This window comes from Pomacea canaliculata, linkage group LG3, assembly GCF_003073045.1.
Source record: "Pomacea canaliculata isolate SZHN2017 linkage group LG3, ASM307304v1, whole genome shotgun sequence".
Classification (NCBI taxonomy): domain Eukaryota; kingdom Metazoa; phylum Mollusca; class Gastropoda; order Architaenioglossa; family Ampullariidae; genus Pomacea; species Pomacea canaliculata.
Window position 1 is genome coordinate 36,157,143 of NC_037592.1, and position 25,424 is coordinate 36,182,566.

The 25,424-nt window shown below is 39.7% G+C and overlaps 1 protein-coding gene across 1 annotated transcript; it reads right to left on the reverse strand.

The window, feature by feature from the left end:
- Window positions 1-1,045: 1,045 nt before the first annotated feature.
- On the reverse strand, window positions 1,046-4,305 carry LOC112560881 (zinc finger protein 2-like). The gene has a single exon (XM_025232986.1). The coding sequence runs from the start codon at window positions 3,858-3,860 to the stop codon at window positions 1,923-1,925; it is 1,938 nt and encodes a 645-aa protein (XP_025088771.1). The 5' UTR covers window positions 3,861-4,305; the 3' UTR covers window positions 1,046-1,922.
- Window positions 4,306-25,424: the final 21,119 nt, after the last annotated feature.

The following is a 25,424-nucleotide window of genomic DNA, read 5'->3' on the forward strand; positions in this document are numbered from 1 at the left end:
CAAGGTTTTTTAAATACCCTCCCATGCAACACAAACTACTAGGTCTTGCTATATAAATGAGTGTCTGATAATATATGATTAGATCTGAAAAATCTAATTCTGAAGAAACATGGCAGATCCAAGAACGAAGGCAGCATCTATTACAAAACAATGGTATGGTAATTTAATAATAATAATGTTTATCTGTATAGAAATTTTTCCCACCATTAAAAGCGCACACAAAGCGCTTTACTAAAATGAAAAATACAAATATAATAAGAATGGATGCTGGTCTCAAAAACAGTTGTAGAATCACTGTATATTTGTGACCTTTGCCTATCACAGTCTATAGCTGACAGGCACAGGCAACACCATCAAAATTGCATGATCACCACTTCTGATGATGATGACCAAATGATGATAAGAGTGACGGTCACCTTGTTTTCTGACAGTGGTGAGGTGATGTCGTATGGCTGACTTGCTGGTGGAGAATCAGACAGTTGAGATTTGGAACAAGCACAATATTTTGTTGCTGATTTGTCTGACATAACTTTTGTCTCTCTTTAGCCTGGTATTACTCTTTACCAGCTACTAGATTTAAGAAAGACACAAGTACAGTAGTCAGGTCAAAAACAAGTTGGCATTTTCAGCATCAGCATCAGTCAGATTAGTCTGACATATTTTCACTGAACTTCCTGGAGATACATGATGCCAATCATTGCAGGCTGGTCTGTATTCCACATAAAGCTTGCTTAATTTCCAGAATAATCCAAACTTTCATTTCATTCTGTAGTTTATTTTACAGTACTTGCTGTTTGTTATCATTACATTATGCTGACCTGTTTGATACACCAGAGGTTCTCAAAGTATTTCGGACCGCGGACCACTTTACTTAAGTAAAAATTATGGCGGGCCACCAAGCCCTAAAAATAACTCTGTACTATGAATTTCAAATTTAAATTACCGCATTTGTTTCATTACAATTCAAAACTAAATGTCCTTCTGTGACAGTAATATAGTAATAAGTTGACATAAAACTACGTACCTCGTTCTTTGTAATTAAAATGTTTATGCGAGGAATGCATCACTTTAAACATCACTTTGCTGACATATGATGACTTCAGCCGCGGACCACCTGACTTATGCCTGCGGACCACTAGTGGTCCGTGGACCACACTTTGAGAACCACTGTGATACACAGGTGCTATAACATGGGAAAGTATGCATGATTCAGGTAGACTGTAACAAGGCAGAATAATGGAATATTGTTATTGCAACAGTTTCTGGAAAGAGGTACATCTTGATGCCAAAGTATGGCTTAATATTAAATATTTGCACATCTGTAACTTTAAATGCAAAATTATTTGTTAACAGAACATTCATAAAGTTACTAAACTAGTATTAAGCTACCATACCTTGCATTCAAGAATCTAAAAACACACGGATGTGTTCTCTCTCTCTCACACACATACACCAAGTAGTTATCACCTACTGTTGCGACATTGTTCCACAAAAAAGTTAATGCAGTTTAAATTAGCATAATTGTCTATCATGCATGATAAAAATTACGACCAGAAGAACATGGGATGGAGGAAAAAAAAATCTCTTAAACTGCATAATGTCATGGAGCTGTAAAGAGCAAAACGGGTTCTATTACAATATTTCTGAAGCAACAGGATAACAATTTGAATGATTTGCATTTTACTTTTGTACATCAAAGTTGCAGGCCTGCAAAGGTAGGAATTGGTTACCAGGAGTGAAACAAATAATTACATGCTTTGCACACTTCAGTTGAAAAAAATTTCCTGAATCTATAGAAAAGCAATATATCACTCAAAAGTGAATAGACATGTGGCGTGCACTACACAGTTTGCAAGGACTGTAGTCCAAACTATCACTGCTTCCAGCACACAAATAATGGGCTAAATGCAGCATTCTCGTTCTCATAAATGTGTCAGAGTATGTTCTGTAGACCTTTCTTGAATAACTGGGGATGGAAACTGCTGTGGCAGGCATTCTTTTATTTCATGAATGTGTGTCACTGAAAAAGTAGCATTATTCGAAATAGCTTCCTGATTTTTTGGAGGCAGTTTAGAATTCTTTTTGTGGACAAAAATCATATGACGTCTTAACACAGAGGAATCAGCAAAGCTTCGACCACAAGTTGCACAAAGAAATGGGGTTTGTCCTGTGTGGACCCGTTCATGGCGGATCATTGCCTGTTTCTGGCTGAAACCTTTGCCACAAGTTGAACAGACATAGTCCTTGTGATCACTGTGAATCTTAACATGAATGGACAAAGCACGGCGCTGACGGAATTTTTTATGGCAAATAAGACACTCAAATCTCTTTGTCTCATCATGCATATATTTGTGCTCTTTAAGAGCTTGATCATATGAGAATGATTTACCACATATCTCACACTGATATGGTTTCACACCTAAGTGAATATTTGCATGCTCTAAATAGGAATGTTTTTGTGTAAAACTCTTGCCACACACAGGACAGAAGAATGTAGGCTTCATGCCTAGATGGTCTGCTTTAATATGCTGTGCTAAAACATACTTTGTGCTAAAAACTTTGCTGCAAAATTCACAAGGAAATTCAGGCTTCACATAACCTTCAGCATGTGTCTTCAAATGAGCAGCCAGGGATCGACGGCTTTTATACATCTTACCACATGTGTCACATGCATTCTCTGCCCCTCTGTGACTTACAAGATGGCGTTTTAGATTCTTACTACATCCAAACATTCTACCACATTCCTCACACTTATACTCATTTCGCGGATGAGACTTTAGTTTGTGTCGGTGCAGATCACTGTGATTTTTGGTAACATATGAACACAAGTCACACAAAAAGTGCTTTTCCTCCAAGGAAAGAGAAAGTGGTTTTGGAGGTCTTCCTCTTTTCTTCTTTTGAGGGAAGTTACTTATTTCTACCTTTGCTATATTTGGGTTTTCTTTCTTTTTTACAGTCCTTTTTTTTCTCTTCCTAAGCTTAACTTTATTCACATTATCCTTTTCAATTAAAACCTTCTTTTTGATCTTGATAGAGTTATTTTGAGTTACATCACTTTTATCATCTGCATTTTCTGATTTACCCATAATAGGTGCAGTCAATTGTTCATCTGCTCTGTTTAGTGCTGATCCACTTTTACTAGAGGTCTTTGATAAGCATGCCTTTTTATTTTCCACATTGAAATTACCTGTGTTTAGTTCTTCTTTATATAATTTATTTTTAGATGCTGTAATATTTTTGTCTATCTTCACAGCATTATCAATGTCAACTTTTTTTAAACTTAATTCAACTTTACTGTAAACAGGAACAGGCATTTCTTCCCCTTTGGTGCCACTATCTTCAACTTCACTCTTCACATTCTCCAGCATTTCTTTAGAATATTCTTTTTGTTTAATCACTGGATTATGTTTTGATGTTGTGGTGGTTTTCTCAGCAATTCCAACAGGAACATATTGAATGATTGAATCAACATGGTCTGATTCTAAACTTCCAAAATGACTTGGAACATCTATTGGAGAAACTTTATTTGGCTCATTTTCTGTGAAAGATGTCTTTTTGGCCTGAATTAACTTGGCTACAGCTGAAGTAGCAAATTTGTTTTTTGTATACATATTCTTCAAAGCTCTCTCAATGTTATCAAGTGTGGGAATGTTTTTGGCAGCAGGGTCTGGGTTAAGTTGCAGATCGGAGTACATAACAAGTGGTTCTGGAGGTTTAAATACCTGGTCTTGTGAGACTTTCTGGGCAGCTGGATTTGTCTTTGCTGCATGTTCTTGTGGATGAAACGAATCCGAAAATTCTTTGAAGGCACACTCGTACTGACTTGAATTCGTTGGGGTAGTGCTGAGGTTTGCGCACATACCGTGTGCTCATTTGGAATCGACTGTTGTACATGGTGAGATGTTTGGAAAGCCTCGTCTGTTTTATCCAAGCGGCTACTAGAGTAGTCTGTACCAGAGTAGGATGCCAAAAGTTCTGTAAGGGAAGAGCGCACCCTACCCAAAGACATCCAGGAGCCTTTGAGACTGACTGTATTGTTGAAACCCAACAACAATTGTGCTCCAGTTTTATCACTGACATTTTCTAAATATCTGAAAACAATGTCGGGATGTGGGAAAAAACCAACATATTCTTCCGACAATTCGGCTGTTGCAAACGAAAAGGGGTCAACAGTCGCTGCCATAGTCCACCAGGTTAACTTATGATCTCACGCCATTCCCTTGTTATGTGATGCAATGAAATGATCGAAAAGTAGTAAAGTTGTTTAAAGACGAAGCCATGACACTAGTCAGAATACCTTTTTTCCGCGACAAGAGTTACGCTCAAGGGAGATAACCATGCAATGGCTACGAAACTCTTTGAGTCTTCGATTCAGGAACTTGTGGGATCAAGGGTTTTTTTCTCTTATCTTTAATATATAATAGCATAATTTTCAAATGTAGCCTTTAACATAAGTTTTATATTACTTGTCTCTTGTGAGTTAAGGAAATGTCCGTAAGTTTGTGTGCTTTTTTTTTTTTTTAAAGGGACTTCGCGGCTTTAGCATACGCGCTCACTGCATGCTTAGAAAACAACGAACGGAATGTGAAGAGTACTACCACAGACTTCATAGAGACTCATAAAGGTCTGTGATGACTACAATGAAGTGAATCTGACAAACTTTTTCTATCGTTATTAGGTTTGAGAATCAACGTGCAAAGAAATCGGAATTCTGCAGTTTACTATGTGCAAATATATATATATGTGTGGCAAATATTGATATTAACGAGGAATAAAATATAAGATCAGTGTATGTCAGAAAACACTGATACAAGCAATAACACCCACGTGTATGCATTATATCATCAGAGCTCATGCGCACACTTCAATTAAAATATTTTCAATATTCTTTATTTAGACCTCAGTGATGAAGATATATGGCCTTAAGATATGGCCTTATGTGCAACCTGATGCACGAAGAAGACAAGAAGAAAGAAGATGAAGATATAATGTCTAAAGAAAATTGTATACATTGCCCCCAGATTTGCATCGGCATTCCATCTTTACTAATAATACCCTGACTATGTAGCTGCACTGACCAGCCTTTCTGCTGGTGGTGGTGGCACTGCTGCTACATTATTTATTTTGTTTTTGGCCTACATATCCAGCTGAAGAAGACTGGGCACGAAATGCCTGCATGCTGGAGGAGGATGTGCTTGAAATGTTGGATATTGATGCAGCACAGTATATCAACGCTATAAGTGCTTCATTGCAGTGGGAATTATAGGTACATTGAGTCAGTATTAAATACATTTCTATGGTCCACTGCAGAGGAGCAATGATAGGTACAAAATGTACATTGGTAGTAGCATATAATGCTATATAACTTCGAAAAAATATGCTATTTTGCTATAAAGTACTTTTAAAGGCTTCTTGGTTTCTTCTGTATACGGTTTTCGTTTTATGACAGAATTTGAAGTGATCAAAATCCGCTTCAAGAGATTGATCAGTCTTGTCGACTAAACGAAGCTACAGCTCATTTCACTCATTTAACACAGCCACTGATTCCCAGGTGCTGCTAGCTATAGCATATGAGTGGCACATTTTCTACGCTGGCTCTTCGATCACTTCGATCATGTCAAAAATGCCAGCATCGAACTGTGGATTTGCAAACAGAGTCAGCCGCCCATGTACTCTGGTCGCTTCCGTTGGAAATAGAAGAGAAAAAGAGCTAGGAAACTAGTGGAGTGACATGTTTCCACTTTCTCTTTCTCTCTTTCTACTACTTCTAAAGTACTCATACCTGAAAATTCTCTCTCTCTGTAATTGTATCCTAGTAAAAAGGTGAATGTGTACACTTATCTTGGGCTTGGGTTCTCCACAAAACTAAGTACATGTATTAACAATGCAGCGAATGATATCGTGAATAAAGCTAAGAAAGGTATAATTGAAGTTTTGATTAGTCTTGCTTCCGTAGTTCAAAAAGCGATGTCCAGACCAAAGGCCTATTTGTCACCGCTCTATAACTACGGTTCCAGGAGTAAAACAACATCTGCGTGGTCTGGACACCGCTTTATAATTTTTTCAAACAAGACACTTGTTTTTAATTTCCCATGTTGCCCTAGGACAAAGATTTACCCACACTTCATAACTACTGCCCCAAGGGGTCTCAGTAAGAGCATTCAACAAACTAATTTAGGGAGGTTTCCTTTGTACACTATTGTATCCTTTGTATACCATTTCAACCACTATATGCTATATTAGTTACGGTTGTTGAAGCTTCTAGCCACAAAGGAAACGTGCTAGACCTGAGGGATTCCAGTGGTCAATGAAACATGGGCGACCAAAATACGTAGGATACTGCTCTCCATGGGATTTCGGTATATCTAGATGCTCCAACAGGTAGGGAGGGAGAATGTTTCCTAAAAAAAAGTTTACAGAAAGACAGTGGTGTTTTCTGTCAGGAATGGTGCACAAGTCTAGAAAATACTTCACGCTCTGATGTATATATAGTAGTTCTGAATATGCTTCCAGCGAGAATTATATGTGGTTTTTATAAGCAAGATTTATTTAAGAATGGCCTATGTTTGGTTAAGAGATGGTGTTTAAGAAATTGTGGCAAGAACCATTTTGCTCAGAGACAAAGAAGAGCAGAATGAGTCTAAAAGATTTTCTCTTTTTTTTATGTAATTCTGCTCTTCTTCGTCTCATTTCTTCTCTTGCTTTCTTACCGGTTTATTATCAATGTTTCTTGATATTCGTTCGTCTGCTTGTCTTCTTGCCTTTCTCCCTTCCTTTTTTTTCCGCAGTAGTCAAGGATGAAAGAGACGTTTGTGTTGACACAAGTGGAACCGCAGTGTGGCTAGCTGACCACCTGGTGGTCAAAAATACCGCTGCTCGACCCGCGTAATGATGCACTTAACTTCATTTGGAAGGAGATTTCTGGCACCAAATTGATTTCCAACTGTGAGGTGAATGCAGTCAGGGCAGGCAGTGCTGGTCCAAGATGCCGGTCTGCTTGGCGAGGTGTTCAGCTTTAGAGAAATTGCGATCTTAATCATGGATTTAATGTACGAGATGTAATTTTTTTATATGTAATATGAATGAGTGGACGAAAGAGTGAGTAGTGGAGAAAAGATTTGATAATAATAATAATAAAAAATATTGTTGGCTTTTTTAAAGTAGAGAAAACCTGACAAACTTAAAAACCATTTGAGGACACTAGTGACGTCACTGACAAAATATGGGCGCTGTCAGTTGATTTCTTTGTTCCTGCTTGTGTACAGATATCGACAAACAAATCTGATAAGATTTCCTTCAATAATTAAGCACAGCAGGGTTATGCAGCTGATAACGGGGTTTTCTGTCACACTCTTTAGCACTGGCATGGAATGAGCAATGTCTCTATGTCATTTGTGTGTGTGTGTGCAGGGCACGGAGAGAACTAAAGGTTTGATATGCATGCTTTCAACCCTTGATGTAAAATGCGTGAAATTTCATAGCAAAACAAAGCAAGTGGAAGAACTCGTTGTAAATATTTTTCTAACTTGAAATGATTGCAAGGTTTGTATAGTTAAAGAGTTAAGATTCAAAATTCTTTATTCTTCCACTATTGAGATTTTCAAGATTTAGTCTTCCACGTTGCATACTATTTACAGTGTGCATAACAAAAGCGTATCCAAAATATAGAATGAATACACGCGCGCGCACACACACCTATACACATACCTACCGAAAATTTCGGACTATAAGCCGTGACTTTTGTCCCCAGTTTTAAACCCTGCGGTTTAAATAGCGATGAGGCTTGTTTGCGGATTTTTCAGATTCCGATGAGCTCCATGTTGAAGTGTTAACGTTGTGGCAGTGCTAATTGTTCACATTTTAAAATCAAAACATCATACAATTTAAGCATTCGGGTCAGTAGCTGAAGCACACGCCCTCATCGTGCCGAAAACAAGACGAAATGCCTATGATGCAGCTTTCAAGTTGTATATATTCGCTGCTTATAAACCAATGCAGTCTTGTTTTGAATTTGTAATACAAAAAAAAATTATTTAATTTTATTACTTCTCTTTGATGTAGTTATGTATTAGGTATAGTTAATACAAAAAAATTGTATAGTTTTCAATGTAAAATTGTAGCTATAAAAAGTTTTCGCTGACCCTGATTCCAGCCAGCATAACAGCCATACCTGCTTAATTACTCTGGTTTGTGGGGTGATATTAATAATTTAATTTCTACAGCTAAAGGCCTCTATCGGTATTTTGCTTCTTGCCACAAGTACGTTGACTTAAATAGAAGCCTGGTGTTAAAGTGGTATTAGTTGTCCCTATATACACGACTAGAGAGCAAGGGGGTGAGAGGTGTCCTGCTTGGTGAGCAGGGAAAGCCATTTGCCAGACTAGACCACACACCACGGTCTGATTAGCGCAAGTCAGGCTTTGTGAAAACATTATTGGAACGCCATGGGTCAGAAAACACAAAAAGAATCCAACAAAATCGCACTTAACAACAGGTTCCCTATCTAGCAGGTGAAGTCGATCCGTTAAATTTACAGAAAGCGAGTGGAGATGGAAAGGGACGAGAAATGACATGAGGGCTAAGTTTCAAAAGTTTTGGAAATCGATTTGTTTTCCCCTGCGCGAGCTTATTATTTGTCCCTAATGAAGCAAGGCATGTTCAGTTTGAGTTCTAATATTATCTTGTAGAAAGACTATAATATTACAAAAATATAATCCGTTTCTCGTTATATCGTGTTTTATCTAAAACTCGTTTAAAGATAAGTTATTTCCACAGTACTCATTAACATCATGGAACGCTTTAGCATCATCACAACCTCCTTATCATTGCCTGGTCGTTGAATGACTGACGTGCAATATTTTAGTTATGCACAGACAAAAGGATATTTGTATGTTAGTCTGTTGGAATATCAATTAGCGATCTGAAAGAAAAGGCTTTAATAACTCTGGTCACTTAGTGGATCATAAGATAAGCGTTCTCCAAATCTGAGCGAATAAAGCTCTACCTTTTGCTAGATACAAGCGTTCACTCTTCGATTTTCTTAAGCAAAAAAAAAAAAAAAAAAAAACAACACAAAAAACCTTGAAACCTGATATCTCTGACAGACGCATGACAAGCATACTCTACGAGCTTTATCACAGGCTGTAGCCGTGACTAGCATATTCTCCTAAAAGGTCAAGGGTCGTCATCTAACCTTTTCAGGTGTTGGAGTGTGAGGTGTTACAGACCTCACTTTTCTCGGGGGTCATCTTTACTTTCCTAGCTCAGTCACAGGCTGTGGCCATGACAACGTACAACACAATGCATTACAAAACGACTTTATTATCTCAACGGGGAAAAAAGGTACCTCTAGACGTCACGGATTTTGAAGTCTTGCATTTCGAAAACCTGTCGATTGCTTACATTCTGGAAGTAGGATTCCCTTACGATAAAACGCGTTCATTTAAAAACAAAGCTGGTCTTTCAAATGAACGGCGAACACGATTACTATTAGACAACATGAGATACATCTGGAAACACAGCATGTGGACCAGACCTCATCTTTCGTTTCTTTACGACCGACTGAGCTCTCATGTCTCCGAGACTGACTGCTTTATATAATTTACGACCTGCTGAGCTCCCTTTCATCAGATCGATGATTGAGAAGAATGGGGTGTCGTGTAGGGTCTCCGGATGATAAGCCTCATATTCATCGTGCCATCCACTGGAGCATGGCCCTTCGTCGGACCACTTGCCACTGGCACGGTGCCACTTGTTTTGATCATCACTGCTTTCATAGGGATTTTGGGGGAGCTATGATGAAGTGTAGCTCACTACTATCTGCCATCTACTTACTTAAAAAAAAATATTATTATTTGGACAGCTCATTTCCTTGTGTGAATGAGAGTTCAATGAGCTATGGGGAAAAATAAATGAAACCGACAGCTAAACATGCGATGAACCTACGTGTTTGCCGAAAATAAGACATAACACAAAAATAAAATGTTTTTTTAGAGTGCTCATGATATAAGCCCGACCCCAGATATAAGCCTTAGCTAAGATCGTCAGCCAGGCGGACGGATTTCGTTTGTCCGTCCAAACACAAGATGCACGTATTGAATTATAAAGTAATCATGTTACGACATAAAAAATAATTTTATGAGTTAGGAAGATATTTCAAAAGAAAATTACATGACTATACTAGAAAAGATGTAGATTTTTGTATATGAAAAAAAGACATCCCCTGAAAATAAGCCCTAATACATTTTTGGAACAAAACTATGTCTTATTTTCGGGTAAATACGGTATCACGAATGATGGTCATCAGCAAATGTATAACATAGTGGCAAACATTTACAAAGTGCATGGAAAAAGAAAGGGAAAATGTAGGTCCACGTGGTGGATGGCGAGACCATCCAGATGCACAAGAACCGAGCCCCAGTGCACACCATACTTCAAGGTCGAAGGCATAGACTCCATAGAGGAAGAGTCTGAATCGAACTGTGTGGTCAGTCAGGTAAGATTGAAACCAGTTCAAAGCAGTGCCAGAGAAATGGAAGGAAATAAGATCCCGAAGAAGGATGTTACGTTCGCATGACGATTTTTTTGTCGCAATCAGATGATTGTGGACTTTCATCACTCCTATCAAAGCCGTCCCAGTAGAATGATTCAAGCTGAAATCGTTCGAGTCGATTGTAACAGCACCAAATTTTCCATTATTTTTATTTCTATATTTCCAAAAATTTAGACTGGAAACTGGCGATGGTTCTTAAAGTTATTGGGGCCGTTTTGGGTTGACGACAGTATGATCAAACAACACCACCAGTCGACAAGAAGAGGTTTATGATTCGAATGATAGCTATAAGGCAATCATACAGAAGGTGAGTGGAAAACGTGTCGAGAGAACAGAATATCTTTTGATGACTTGGAGATAATTTCCATGGCACAAACACAGCCGCACAATCCATTAAAGGCGTTCCCAAAAAAAGCAGCAAATCTCGGGTTGTGAGTTTGTTAGTCCAGCCCTGCCTTGATGGAAACTAATGACAGAACAAATCTGACAGTGGTTCCATAGTGATGAAGGTATTCAGGATGGAGAGGCCTTTGGTTTTTTTTCCCCCAGACATCTGTCACACAATTCGAAACTGATCTCTGCTTGAAGCGCTTACTCTAGCCTCTCCTGCTAATGAAATCAATAAAGACCTCTTTGGCCAGGGCAAGTGTCCAGTATTTTCATTGGCCGGCTCAGGATAATGTAACCAATGACGTACGTTTATCGAAGTCTTCATTCTGTCTGGAAGGCAGACGGGAAAACGAAGCTCCGCCATAAGTTCTGAGAGAAAGTAGAAAACTTTTGGCAAGTCATTCCTCTGTCGATCGACTAGTTCCGCGAAGGACACGGGCTGCAAGTGTCACAAAAACTACTGGACACTTTAAAGTAAGTGCTCGCTTTGTTCAAGTCAGGGATCTTCTCATTAGGACTAGTGTCCACTTCAGAGATTTGACCATGGGCTCTGAAAAATGTGTTAATGTGGTGAAGGAGAAAGTCACTTGGTTATTCGTCTTTCGAGCAAATGTTTTTATGTCGTAGAGATTCGCAGAGCCGACAAAACTAAAGGCAAGTATGGTATCCATGTTGTGATAAACAAAATTATTATTACCCTCCCATTGCGCCCCTGTCGCCGAAGGATAACTACTTTAGAAGGTCTAAAGAGGAGCTAAAACAAAAGTAATGCGTTATTTATATGGCTAAAAGTTGATGACTATATTTCTAGCTCTTCGAGATAGCAGTATGAAAGGAATGCTTTTTTTCATTTTGCGCACACGATTGGCTTTGGCGGCCAGGAAGAGAACTTACAACTCATCTTCTGCTTTTTTTCAACCTGGCAAAATTCCAGAGTGATCCAATTTATTAAGTAGTCTCTTCGGTTTTCAGAAAAAAGTTCTTACGAGATCTATGTCCTTCATTATTTCTTTTTATATATCTATTATTGAGAAAAAAATTATTAGTCATGTTGTACTAATATTGTAAGTCAGTCTATAGAGCAAATGTTGTCATCAATTTTTTTGCAGTATTTATCACTGTACTGTGTAATAACTGCAGCAGTAGAAGTATTGGTAGTGGTAAATGTTGGAGCGCTCCAGTAGAAGTTGCCATAGCAACATTGATATACTTTCCAAACCAAACGTGATGTAGCTTTTACGAGAATAATAGTTTAAGTTATAGGTCATGTTATCGAATTTTCACACAATGACATTTTCTACAACAAAGAGCTTTTGAACCTCGGACCTGGCTATAAATAATGTACACTTGACTGTTAGCATTCGTAATTAAATCCTAACACGCTGCGCGACGGGGGTTCGTGAGCACGTGCTTGACAAAGATAAAGAGGAACCGTTTTCTAGTCTCCTTCGAACGTCTATTGGTGTGAAACTGAGTGAATTGTATACATGTATACATGTCTTTCAGACTTTTCTAAGCCGAACGTCCTCGCTACCAAAGCTTTGCTCTTGGACTGGTTAAAGGTCTAATGGGAGTGCATTTTTCTAAGATCTTCGTAAAGCTCAGTGCGAGATACTAATTCACCAGAGCTGGGCAAATACTTCTCCTGTTTTTGACATACTCGCTTACAAAACATCCCCGTGCTAAGCAAGAGGTCAAAAACATAGAAGTGTGTAATGGATACCTTTACTTTAAGAAGACTTCCATCAGTAGGGTCAGGTGTTAATTAGGCGTATCTGTATACAAACATGACGTCACGAGTTTGACCTGTTCATGGTGATGTTTGTATATGATAATAGAACAATAGCTTTACAGTTAGAATGCATTGTGCCCCACTAGATTTTTAATGCCTACATTTGTCTTCAGTGACATTTGTTTCGCACGGAAGCGATCGCATGCTTTGTGCTTTTATAAAGGAGCTGACAGCCGATCTTTCTGTGTTTACCACAAGTGTTTTGTTCTTGGCAAGTTCTCGTTCTTCCCCAAGTTCACGAGAATCATTGCAAACAAGGCAGAAATCACCGCTTATTGCGAAGTCGTAAAGTCATAGGTTCGAATTCCACCTCAGGCACTGTCTGCACTTCGCATTTGTTCACAACCTGGCAGGTTTATCCCCTTCATCACCCTCCTCTCTATAGTACAAAACCTCCGCCAGGTGGAAGCACCTTTAAATCAAATAAATCAACCAGCCATCCGCACAACTCTTTCTTGTGCATTCAGACATGACTAACAAACCTTTGCGTGCGTTTTATTTTGAAATCTTTAGGCACACACATACACACACACCTCAACCCCATCCCATTAGCGAAAAGCACTTTCGATTTTATTGACGACAAAGTGTTTACTTTCGAACAATCTAGGCCTACTCAATGAAGATGGTGTATTAGGTCTGTGTCATAAGCTTGTAGCGCAATGGATCAGACTAAACCTTTTCAGACGACCAGTCCCTGATCTGCTCGAAGACCAGATCGAAGATCCGCGCGAGACGCATGGAACCCCTTCTACCTGAACGAGATACAATCACGCATGCACACGCACGCAGGAACATTCTAGGCAAGGATGGAATCAAGCAAATATACATGTGACTTCATCCCAAGCCGATTTTAAATCACTTCCAGTTTGATGTCTACCGTTTTCGGCTGATAACAATAAAATAAATTCGTCGACATTACCTTAGTGAACAGTTCAGGCTTCTGAATGTCCAACACTGTCCTTTTATGGATTTCTAAACAATGAGCAAATGAAAAAGCTTTAGCTGGTAAAATTTAATTTTGGGTTTATTAGTGTATTTGCAAGCATGTATGTGTGTGTGTGTGCCATATGTGTAGATACTTTGTTAATACTATGAACTCTTCCACCAGGAGGAGGAGGTAAATAGTACTAAATAGTAATGGTTATCATTATTAGTGTACTATCACTGCGCAATCACGAACAGAAAATTGTACATTAGTAAACAAAGGGTTATTCAGTTATTGTATACTCTGCCTCCTTTAGGAACTTTCTAATTATATTGTCCAGACTCGAAGGATTGTTTCTCCACTCTGGTGAGGCTACAGCTTGACCAAACAGAGCAAAGCTAATTTTTAAAGTTCATAATTTTTGCATGTCCTACAAATGATGTTATAAATATCAAAACGGCCCTTGGAGGAAAAAATATTCCCCACCTCTGCTCTAGACAATGGCAGTATAAGCACACCTATCAGAACGCTCGTGGATCAGATCAAAGCGCGGCACAGGTGATCAAAGTGTTGCTGACCAGGGATGTCGCTCTTACCACACACACACACAAACTTTCTCTCTCCTCTGCCTCCTCTCTCTTTCTCTCTCTCGCTGCTTTTGTCTTCCAAAACTTGAAGATACAGGCAGAAAATTGTGGGAAAGGGCAGTGTCATGAATAGAAAGACTGTTATCGTACACTGGGCTTGTTATATACAATATATTGGTGTTCTTCTATATACTACACCCTTTCAAAAGGCTACAGCCCTAATCAGTAAATCAATAAATCAATAAATCTCACATAGTACATCCTTTGAAACGACAACGAAATCTTCGCCGAAACTTTCTTTACATAATGAGTCTTTAATCTGAAGCCACACATGACATCGTGCGAGGAAAATAGACATTAAAAAGGTGACAACTTAAGTCTCCAACAAAAGGAGCATTTTCATGAAAAATATCGTTAATATAGAACAAACGGTGTAGAGCTGTTTTATAGTTACCAAGGGAACACCAGCACGCACGCGCACATACACACACAGGAACAAAGACACACGTACAAACACACAGATCACCACACATCGCTACATTCTGCTTTATTGATAAGATATAAAGATACACCGCATCCTTCAAGTCTTCAAGTTATCCCAGTGAAGTTATTCAGTTAAAAAAATAGATTCACATAAACATTTGGTGACAAATTACTGTGAAATCTTTGGAGCTGCTCCTTTTATTTATTTATTTCCTTTGGTTTAAAAGAAGCGTGTTGTACATATGAATCGTTTACCATCTTGTCTTCCAGACCGGAAACAAATTCCTAAAAAATGTAACATTATTTGTTAATTAATGTGAATAGATAGGAAAAGGGATTAGAAATGTAAACTGACCTTCTTAGGACATATTAACTACTTGCATTTCTCTTTGAAAATTGTGTTTAATGTAGCGTTTAGGTCACATTTTTCAATCCCCAATCACTCAACAACCTAAAGGTTTGGGGATGACCATTACTTAGGCTACCTAGGCTCGGAATTCAAATGCTTAACTTTGTGCCCCACTGCTGAGCTATCTTTCTAACTCGGCCATAAAAATACACCAGTCTAAAACATTTATATTTTGTTTTTCTGTGTAAATGTCGTTTCACGCAGAACCGGAACAAGAGCAACAACATATAGCTTTATTGATTTCAGGAAAGAAATAATTTTACTGTCATTCAGATGAATAATTGGTTTCCGTATTTAATGTTTCATGTGGTCACGGACCGAGTCGTATTTGACAGGCATTTCTTTTATCACAATGGAATGGAAAATGGCGTGCCAGGTGAACTTGACGAGGAAGGTACTTGTGCATTAATAGGGATACTTGTGTGACGGGCAGCGAAAAAAAGAAAGACAAACAAGACAAAATGCATTAAAAATGTATGCAATCCATTATTCTCTCTATCCATTCTTTCTTGACAAAAGCATGTAAATAATTCTGAGGCAGTTTTTAGCGAAATAACAAGTAGGAACCTTTATACAATGATTCGCAAAGTGCTTCAATCAAACCAACGAACCATCCTCTCACCCTCGTCTTAAGTTACCATTGAATTTTCGGGGAAGTATGAACGGAAACATTAAGAAGGACAACAAGACGGTCTTTCGATTCCTAAATCCATCTGCATAATAAGATCGATTACATTTGTAGCCCTATCGTCTATCCAGACAAAACCTTCTAAAATGTACACACATTTTGTAGCCAGCGCCTCCTATCGATGGCTGATATCCTTTTAATTATATGGAAGTAGGATGGGGAATAATACAGTAAGGCTACAGGCCTTATCAAGTCATACTAACTTAATATTGCTGGAATTATATTAAAGTTGGAAACAGGTAAAAGGTCGTACTGTCCTGGCAGCCAGCAAAAATCAGCCTCAAGGTAACGATTTACCTCCAACTCATCTAAATAGCATTTTGTGTGAGTGTGTGTGTTTTTTTTTTTTCCACAGACAACAGCCACACTGAATTGAATAAATAATCCATACGAAAAAAAAACCGATCCGGATGAAAAAAAACCAAAAGAACTGCAGACAACGGGTTATTGTCATTTTGTTGCCGACAGTAAAATAGTTAAGTATGAAGTTAATAGATCTTCATTAATAACTTGAACTTTACTTGTTTGGGGGCAACGACATTGTTTGCTGAGTAGTAATCAACTGGAGACTTGTATTGGCTTAGGACAGGGATGACCGACCTACGGCCCGCGGGCCATATCCGGCCCGCGACGCGGTGCCATCCGGCCCGCGAAACTTCTGCCCACAGTGCAGGAAATCGGCATGTTAGTAATAAAAAAAAAAGACATAAAAAAGCGAAAAAAGGGGAAGAAGAAGTATTTATCCCTACGTAGGGGCGTCTCTCAATCGTTTTTTTGATGGACGAACATTTCGATTCAGTGCTCCGACTTTGTGTCTCTATGATGCAGCCGGACATTCAGAAGTTGGTTTCGGGTAAACAACTTCAAATATCCCACTAATTACTACATAATTAATGGTAAGTACAACTTGTTTCTAATAAAAATGGTATCTGCTCTATTTTTTTTCTATTTTTGTATTTTTGCGGTGAAGCGGCCCGTGACACGCATGTCGGAAATGTGTATGGCCCGCAGGCCGAAGAAGGTTGGGCATCACTGGCTTAGGACATGGAGCCCCGGGTATCTTATATCTCATATTAATATCGTTTACTTCATTTTTCTGGAGAAGTCAACATCACAAAAAGTACTAATTGAATGAAGTAACTGGAGATATGTAGCCCTGAAGAGGTAGAAGAAGCCCAAAGCTAAAATTTCCTAAACCTAGCCTTGAGTCGGCGGAACTGTAAACGGATTTCAGGTTAAAAGCTGGCCACGCCTGGTTGCAGACATAAATGTAGCCTGTTTACAATGGACTTGTTTAAAAACAACTGTTTTGCCCATTCGGGACATTTTGCATTCGATCAAAGAGAGGCGAGGTTCTCAAATTCCACTAATGGCCATGCTTTTTTTCAATCGTTTGTCACTAAAATATAGATGTGTGGAGGGCCTGTCGATTATGCTGCCACAAAAGCAATAAATATACGCATCCATTAACGTTTTCGAGACAATTCAAAGCATTGTAGCAATAAAAATAGCGCAGATTGTGCTAGAATAAAATGAATTATTTTTAGACATTACTGGAATGCTGAAGGGCGTCTGGTGTACATATATAATTATTACTAGGGTTATGCCATGTTATGGGATTCTGGGGTAAGGTCTCGGTCAACATGTCGAAAATGGTACAATTTTCGGGAAATGTTTACACATCAGACATACATTTTATCACAAATGTTCGACAAGATGTATCCTGTAAAGTAGGCCCGTGAAGAACTTAAAACAACCACAAATGCCAGCTTTTCCAAAATTGGACGCCCGGTTGTATGGTGGTTAAAATACATAGTGAGAACATAGGTCTGGGGTTCAGATCTCGTCTCCAGACACTATGATGCATGTTTGCAGGAGTAAACGTCAGAGATTTTCTTCAGGTGCTGTAGTTTCCCATTCCCCTCACCCAACTGCAATCAACGCTTTCCCTTCATAGTTCGAGACACATTCCTGCCAAACCAACCAACCAAACCGAATTAAGCAATTTCTGCATCAGAATTGACGGCATCTGTATTGGTCTGAACGAACAAAACAATGAACGAAAGACAGATAGAAAAAACGAATACGAAAAAAGTGATCGGAAATTTATATTCTCGAGGCATGCAATTCATTTTGTAGAGTGCCTGACGTCATCAACAGGTGCAGAATGTCGCGCCATTGATCTGCTGCTCAAATTATATTAGCCTCAAACCCTGCTCCTAGCAGCTGCCCGCCCTCCTGGACCGCTGGCTGTCACATAAATTGTTGCTGAATTAAGTTCGAGCCCGGTCCTGTTAGTAGAGTCGAAAGCAAAACCTCCTCATTCTGCCTGCATTTTTGCAAAGGAGGAAGAGAAGGTGAATTAAAAAGTACTCATAAATGAAACGATATGGCACAGTTCTTGTGGTGGCAAAAACAGTTACATTTAAAGTTATGCTTAAGTAGCAAGGAGGAAGGAAGGGAGATGATAGGTGGTGACTGCGATAATTTTTAATTGCATCGATAGTGCGACACCGAAATGAAAAAACGTGGCTAACAAAGTCATTATAAGATAAAATACACTTTTATAAACATCTTCAAAACTAGTTTTTAAATGTATTTGTGAAGAGCTTTTATTGGGTTTTTTACTGAGTATAATATGCAGATATAATATATAAAGCCCTCGGTTAGAGAGAACCGATGATTACATATCCTCTAGATCAGACCTGGGCAAGTGGCGGCCCGCGGGCCGCATCCGGCCCGCCTCCTGTCTCTGACCGGCCCGCCCGCTGGCCCGCCCGCCAGTATATATATATATACTATATATACAGTATTGGGTAAAACTGAGGTAACTATATTAGTCCGGCCCTCTAAAACCATCCCAATTTCTCATGAGGCCCCCTGGGAAAATTAATTTCCCACCCCTGCTCTAGATCGCTGACTGTGTTGCTGATTTAGCAGGACGAAGTTTGCCAAACACGGTTTGTTACATCCTGATTAAAATAGGCAGGTACTTACTTGCTATACGCCTACGTGTAATTTCGGGTGGCACCCGTTTGCAGTAGCTATTGCGGGTAGCAAAAGAAAGGTCACAGTAACCTCTCCCCATATCGGCTTAGAGCAAAAAAGTTGACGGGTGGTATGAATAAAGGGTATATATACTACCGATGAATATTGCATTAACCATTTGGTTTATGAGATCTGACATCGCTTAAAGTATGATCAATATGGCTGGTTGATTGATACTACTAGGAAAGTGCTTTTTCCAAGCAGTGACTGCGCTCCATGGGGGTGGATGGATGAAGAAGTAATGAGAGGATGAGAAAGCGGAACGCTGGAAGGCAACTACCGACGGTCAAAATATTTGTGGCCCAACGCCACCACTACCCCATCGGACCACCAACTAGTCATGCCTCTTGTTTGAATGTTGAAGCCTATGTTTTTTCTACACAGATGTCGTGGCTGTCTACGGTTGGAGTCCTTATTTCAATGCTTCTTTTACATATTACTAGATTTTCCTGTGGTTCAAGTAAAATGACTGCGTAGAGTAAATTTTCTCAGCGACCACATTTTACTCTTTGCGAGAGAGAAAGCAAGACATAGAAAGAGATAATGGTGACAGCCAGAGCCCATGATTTTGCCTCATTTCACGACTACCTCCCTCGATTTCCAGTTTACAGTTTAATAAAAGTGACTACATAAATGTTTGAAGTGACTTTCACCGAATGTATCCACCTTTGCACTGTCCTTTGCACTTTCTTTAACTGTGCTGCCTTCTCTTTACAACATATAAAACTCCGAGCCACAATTTTTCCTCTTATTAATTATTACTCTAAATTATTATAATATTATTATAATGAATGCAAATATTCTTACCTTTCACAATTACAAAAAACCTGTTTAAATTTAAATTTAGCTGGTTGCACTGGGTAAAATAAGCTTGATTTCCCTTAATCTGAAAAATTCAGCAGATAAGTGCTTTATTCAACAATAAATTAATGTGATTGTAAATGTGACTGCGCCCATGAACAGAAAGAACTCGTGTTCTTGTCATACGTGTAAGGCAACTGCAATTTTCGTTTTCGGTTAACAGAAATCGACAAAGCGTGAGGCGACTATTACCGTAGCTGTTTCAACTGTTTCTTGTCGATAAGGGTTCAGGGACCTCATACTGAGTTTTGGTTAGTGTTTAGCCATCAGCAACAAGTAAAATTGTTCTTTCTTTCCTATAAGTGAAAAATTGTATTTGCATTTTGCGCAGCCTTGGAGTGCATGCGCGTTAGTATGTGTGATCTTTAGGTTGTCGAGATAATCCAACACACACAATTGATGAAAATGAGTTAATCAGTAAATAGGCAAGAACACGTATGTGTGATTGTATATGTGTTTATGTGTGTGCACGCATGTTTGTATGTCGACTTCTCTCTCTCTCTCTGTGTTTAAGAGAGTGAGATCCATAAAGGAAAAAGCAGAGAGCGTGCGTGTTCAGGAGCAGTTAAAGCTTCGTTGGGTGTGAGTTAATGTGTGTAGAATATACATATTCGAGGAAAAACAAGAAATAATATTGTTTTGAATTACTGACTGTTTATTTAACAGGATGGTTAAAATAAAACTTGACGATGTCTTATGATGAAGAAAGATCGAACACAATGAAACAATTGTTCTATGCTCTCTGCTCACTGTCTAAAGCGAGCTTGTTAGAGTGACCACCCCACGTGGCGAGCTTTAAAAACACCAAGTTGTCAAGACGTTAAAACCTGACAGTGAATATTAAATACTTATAAAATATTAGTAGCAGCTATGTCCGCCGTCCGCCTGACCCTAGGTTCCCAGCAAGCTAGATGATTGACAACGCTTCTATTTTAGCTTTTTTATTTTCTATGTTAGGAACATTTTAGCTCACTGTTTCGCATTAGCTATCTAGCTATGGGGACGAAGGGAAAGAAGATATTGACGTTTTGAGCGGAACCAACAACTAAGACTATCTTGTTCAAACCGTGTAAACAAGGGCCACAACTAGAAAAAAATGACGTGAGCAAGCAAGTTTTGAACTCTTAGCTCACGATCTTCTTTGTGATAAGTGTTTAACCGTCGCGCCATCGAACAGCCCTAGATGAGCCACTTGGTGGGTCTTTAGACTGTAGTCTAGTGTGAGCATCAGCGCTCGTCTCCACACTAGATAATAATAACATTATTACTTAATATTTTTTTTAGAAACTATAGACACATAATATACTGTTTTGCGCGCACTCACTTTCTGTAGCTAGGCTACCATGCGTTTACTCTGCGAGTGTTGCAAAGAGGCAAGGCAATACTTGAAATGCCGCCTTTGATCCATTGATAGAAGCTTGAACATTTTTTTCTTAACTTCTTTTTCCGTTACTGCTATGTGCTCTTAAGTAAGGTACCCGATAAAGCAAGAGATCGACAGAAGGCCGTATTGAGCGGCTTGTGTTTTGGCGTTCATCCAGGCAGCCATCCAGCCACCCACCCAGGGTGTAGAATGCAGTGTAAATAGCTTGTTGTTGATGAACGACCGAGACTACTTTTTTCTGTCAATACACTTCTGCCAGTTCTTTCTTCACCCGTCATCTTCTGGAAAGCCCCGTTTTAACGGCTCGAAGTAGTTGGGTTTTGTTTTTTTTTTCCGTCTGCGGAGCCTGGACTGAGGTGATGCCCGCGTCTGCTCTAGGGTCGGGGTGGGGCGATGATCAGCTATAATTTAAAGTTTAAGAAGCTGTGCAACATTCCTTTCAACTATCGTTGTCCCAAGGCTACTGCCCGTTAGGTAAACATCGCCCTCGGACTGTTCGACGTTTATAATGTTTATCTTTGGCAAACACTCGCATTTGACTCAGGCGTTAGATGGCACTGCTAACAACGCTATGGCACCATTGCCACATAAGGAGCATAAAGGGTCAAATTTTTTATTGCAGATCGATCACCCTTTCTTTATTTAACTATTCATTATTTGTAAGCCAAACACGAATAACGATGACTATAATTCGTTTGTCCTTTGATTATTTCCTAGAACTTTGTGATGCTGCCGATCATTAAATAAGTCAAAGCTGTCAGCGGCACCAACATCACAATTATCAAAGGCATTGGTAAACAAGAAATAATCATTAAGAGTTATACAACTGGTGATGTTCGAAGGTCTCATCAATAGGAGAGCTGGACAAATATGTTAATTGGACAAATCGTGACATCCCGATTTAGACTAGTCACCACAGTTTTCAACCTCGTACCTGTGGAATAGACGCTTTATAAATGCCGATCATCATCACTGAAGTCCTTGACCTGTATCGAGCAAGGTGCTCTATTTCTGTTCACAGGCATCTAGGTTTGTTTTTCTTTTCTTTTTTTTTTTTGACGTTATTGTAGAATAAATTCATTGAATTAGATGTTTCCTTTCTTCCTGTTGTTTGTTTTCTGTTTGTTTTTTGCTTCACTTTATTTCGTTTTGTTGACCCAGCTAAAGTGACACCGAAGGATTTGTCGCCTCCTGACCCTTGCCCAGATGTGCTGGTGGATGGCGTTCGGAATACTGGGAGGGATTGGGATGCTGCTTGATCCGGTCTCTTTTTGTTTCTCAACCATCCATTGTTTGAAGTAAAAACTGTTGCCTGTGAAGTGTGTTCGAAGCAAAGGATTTACAAGGGCAGCCAGCACAATGACACCTGGTTGCAGACCTTGGTGCTGATGGCGGCATGCGAGTCAGTCGATGGATTGATGTCGGCGTCGACACAAAGGCTTTTAACACCCCGTCACGTGACACCCATGTGCGATGTGTGCTGTTGAGCTTTCACTGGCAATCTATCTGGTTACACTGGGGCTATATGATTGCTATTGCTTACATGTGGACAGCGGGCTTTTGCGCATAACAATGAGTGGCTGTATTATGCTCTTCCAGTAATGGACTCCCACTCCGCATTTCTTCCAGTAAATCCTCTCTGAATATGGCTGAAAGGTTGATGTAAACCGTGGATATTGTTTCCTCTCCACCCCCTACCATCCCACACACGGAAGATCGCATTAAAAATATATACAATATATATATATGGAGATCACTTGAAGTAATTTGGAACTATTTACTGCTCACGTTAGCGAAAATAAGATCTACAATGGAAAATGTCCACTTTAATCTGGAAACCTCCTCTCAGTACAAAAAGAACACCCCCCTCCAAACTTTCCCATTCCCATGGTAATGCAGAAGAAGAACTCAAACTTTCCCCCTCGAATCCTTTATAGGCCTGATGCAGGTTTACCTAATCTTTTCCAATAATGGGCTGATGGAAATTTCGAGAAGCTTTTGGTGGCCAAGGAGGCGCAATAGCCGTTTACATTACACTTCCTTGGCGCTGCTTACGAAAGCATTTTCCCCTTATCAATCATAGCATTAAGTGGCTGTCATTATGCAAATGGAGAAGCTACTCCTGCTGCCCAGCTAGGAGGGCCCCCCCGCCAAAGATGTATAGAGTGAGCTAGAAAGTGTTAAAATTCGGAGCCTGCAGTAGTCCGGAAATGACGTCGATTAAGATCATAGGTTGGTTTTGTGCCCGGGCCGTTATCTTTGAGTTATGTAATTGAGAAAAACAATTTTGTTTCTGGAACGCAGGGTCCGTGGTTAGAACGTTGTTGGCTTTCGCTAAAGGCGGAGTCTCGGGGAAGTACAGACTTCGTTCGACGGTTGAGTCCTTCCATGCCACAGGCTAAATATCTGATAAAAAAAAATTATCATCATCATCATCATCATCATCATCATCATCATCATCATCATCATCATCATCATCATCATCATTTAGCCCTTTTTTGATGTACACTCAAACTACAGCCAATGCGTGCACACTGGTGATCACAGGAGACACAGACACGTGCATAAATAGATGTTCTCTCTTGAAATAATAATAATTTTTATAGGGCTCGTCCAATAATTTGCTAGGAGCGGCTTTACCAAAGTGATTGCAATTTCTACAGAAACACTAACATCTTGCACCAATAACAGACACACTTCTACAACAGACATACCTACAGATAGACATAAATACAGACGCTCATACACTGATTTTTACACGCGCTTACGCACGCACTATGCCAAGCAGGTGGTGTATGTCCGATGCGGATCAGCACGAAGACGAACGATCACCAAACTTCCGGTGCCCGCCTGGAGTTGCCAAGAAATAAAGATGGCGATTGGATCTCTGATCTGGGTGATCAGTTTCAAGCGGGGCTAAGCGCCTTTTCCTCTTGCAACCACTCCCCTCCCATCGGCAATTATCGTTCATCTGGTCGACGATAGCTGGTGATAAGACGGAGAGGTCACCCCCCACCCCTATAAAACTCCATCCCAACTTCGCCCTCTTCTACCTTTAAACTTCTGTCGCGCGCACAAGCGCAGATGCAGCACAAAACACAAAACTAGTTGATGATGTTATCACGTTATCGAGAGCTGTCTAATCGATGTACGAAACCAGGAACCGAACAACCACCAAGTGTCTGATTTTTTTTTTTTTTTTGGTTGCTCCAAATCAGTGGTGCGAGCACTAAATACAAAGAAAAAGAGCCTCTTCGTCCTTGAGCCGACCTAAAGGAGAAGAAAGCACTTTTATCTGGCTGCATCAAAAACTCCTGTGTGCAATCAAACGTGTGAAAGGTGGTCCTCTGCTACTCAAACACTTTAACCCGATCACCTCTCACGACTCTTTTATCAATCTAGTGCGGATGGATGTTTTTGTTGTTTGACTGGTCGAACAGCAGGAAGTCGTGTGTAGTTGCGTCTCGAATAGTTTTTTCTTCCTTTAATTTGATCACCCTTGGGGGTAGACTCCCCGCAGGAAGTTGAAAATAGACCTTTAACGCTGGGCCGCTACCCAAGTTTGTTGCTTCGTTTTACTGTCCTCAGGGTCACCGTCACCAGGATCCTTGAGCTTCGAGTTGTTTCAGGAGCTGTCTAGAGACTGTGGCAAGGTGAAGAGCCTGTGTCCCAAGTCCGTGTGTGTAAACATGTAGAGTGGATTGTGAACCCATGTTTGATATGCCCAAGACGGAGAGAAAAGGGAAGAGTCCCATGAGAAATATCGTGTCCTGGTGTCGAAGCAGCAAAAAGCTTGCCACCAAGGCTGTGAGGATAGTGATTGGTGGGTTCAAGTCTCATCTCTTTCATTTCTCTGTGACTAGCTCGACCGCCATGAGAGTATGCGTCTAGTTAAGAAGACTCTTTATGCTGATAAATGGAACGGATGCTTAGAGTCAAAGACTCACAATCTGATACTTTTGCCAGTGGACAGAAAGGAGAGTTAACCAATGTCTTATTGTGTTAGAATCTGTCATGCAAAGTTCTGTTTATTGAGCCGCTCTCCTTTTACCTATACTCTCCCCTGTACAGAACATATCTGATTAATTCCTCTCGACCAGTTGTCTACTTCAAAATCAGCGGATAGACCTGTGTACTATTTTGTGTCATGTGCTGCAGTTCTTATCTTGTTTGGAGTCTTATGACTGATCCTTTGTGTTCTTTCAAAAATTGTTTTCTTACTGAAATAATATAATCTCTGTGCCTAGCTGTAAGGTTCAATTAACCCAAACACTCTTGGCTTCAAGACCCCTCAGGCAGTATTCG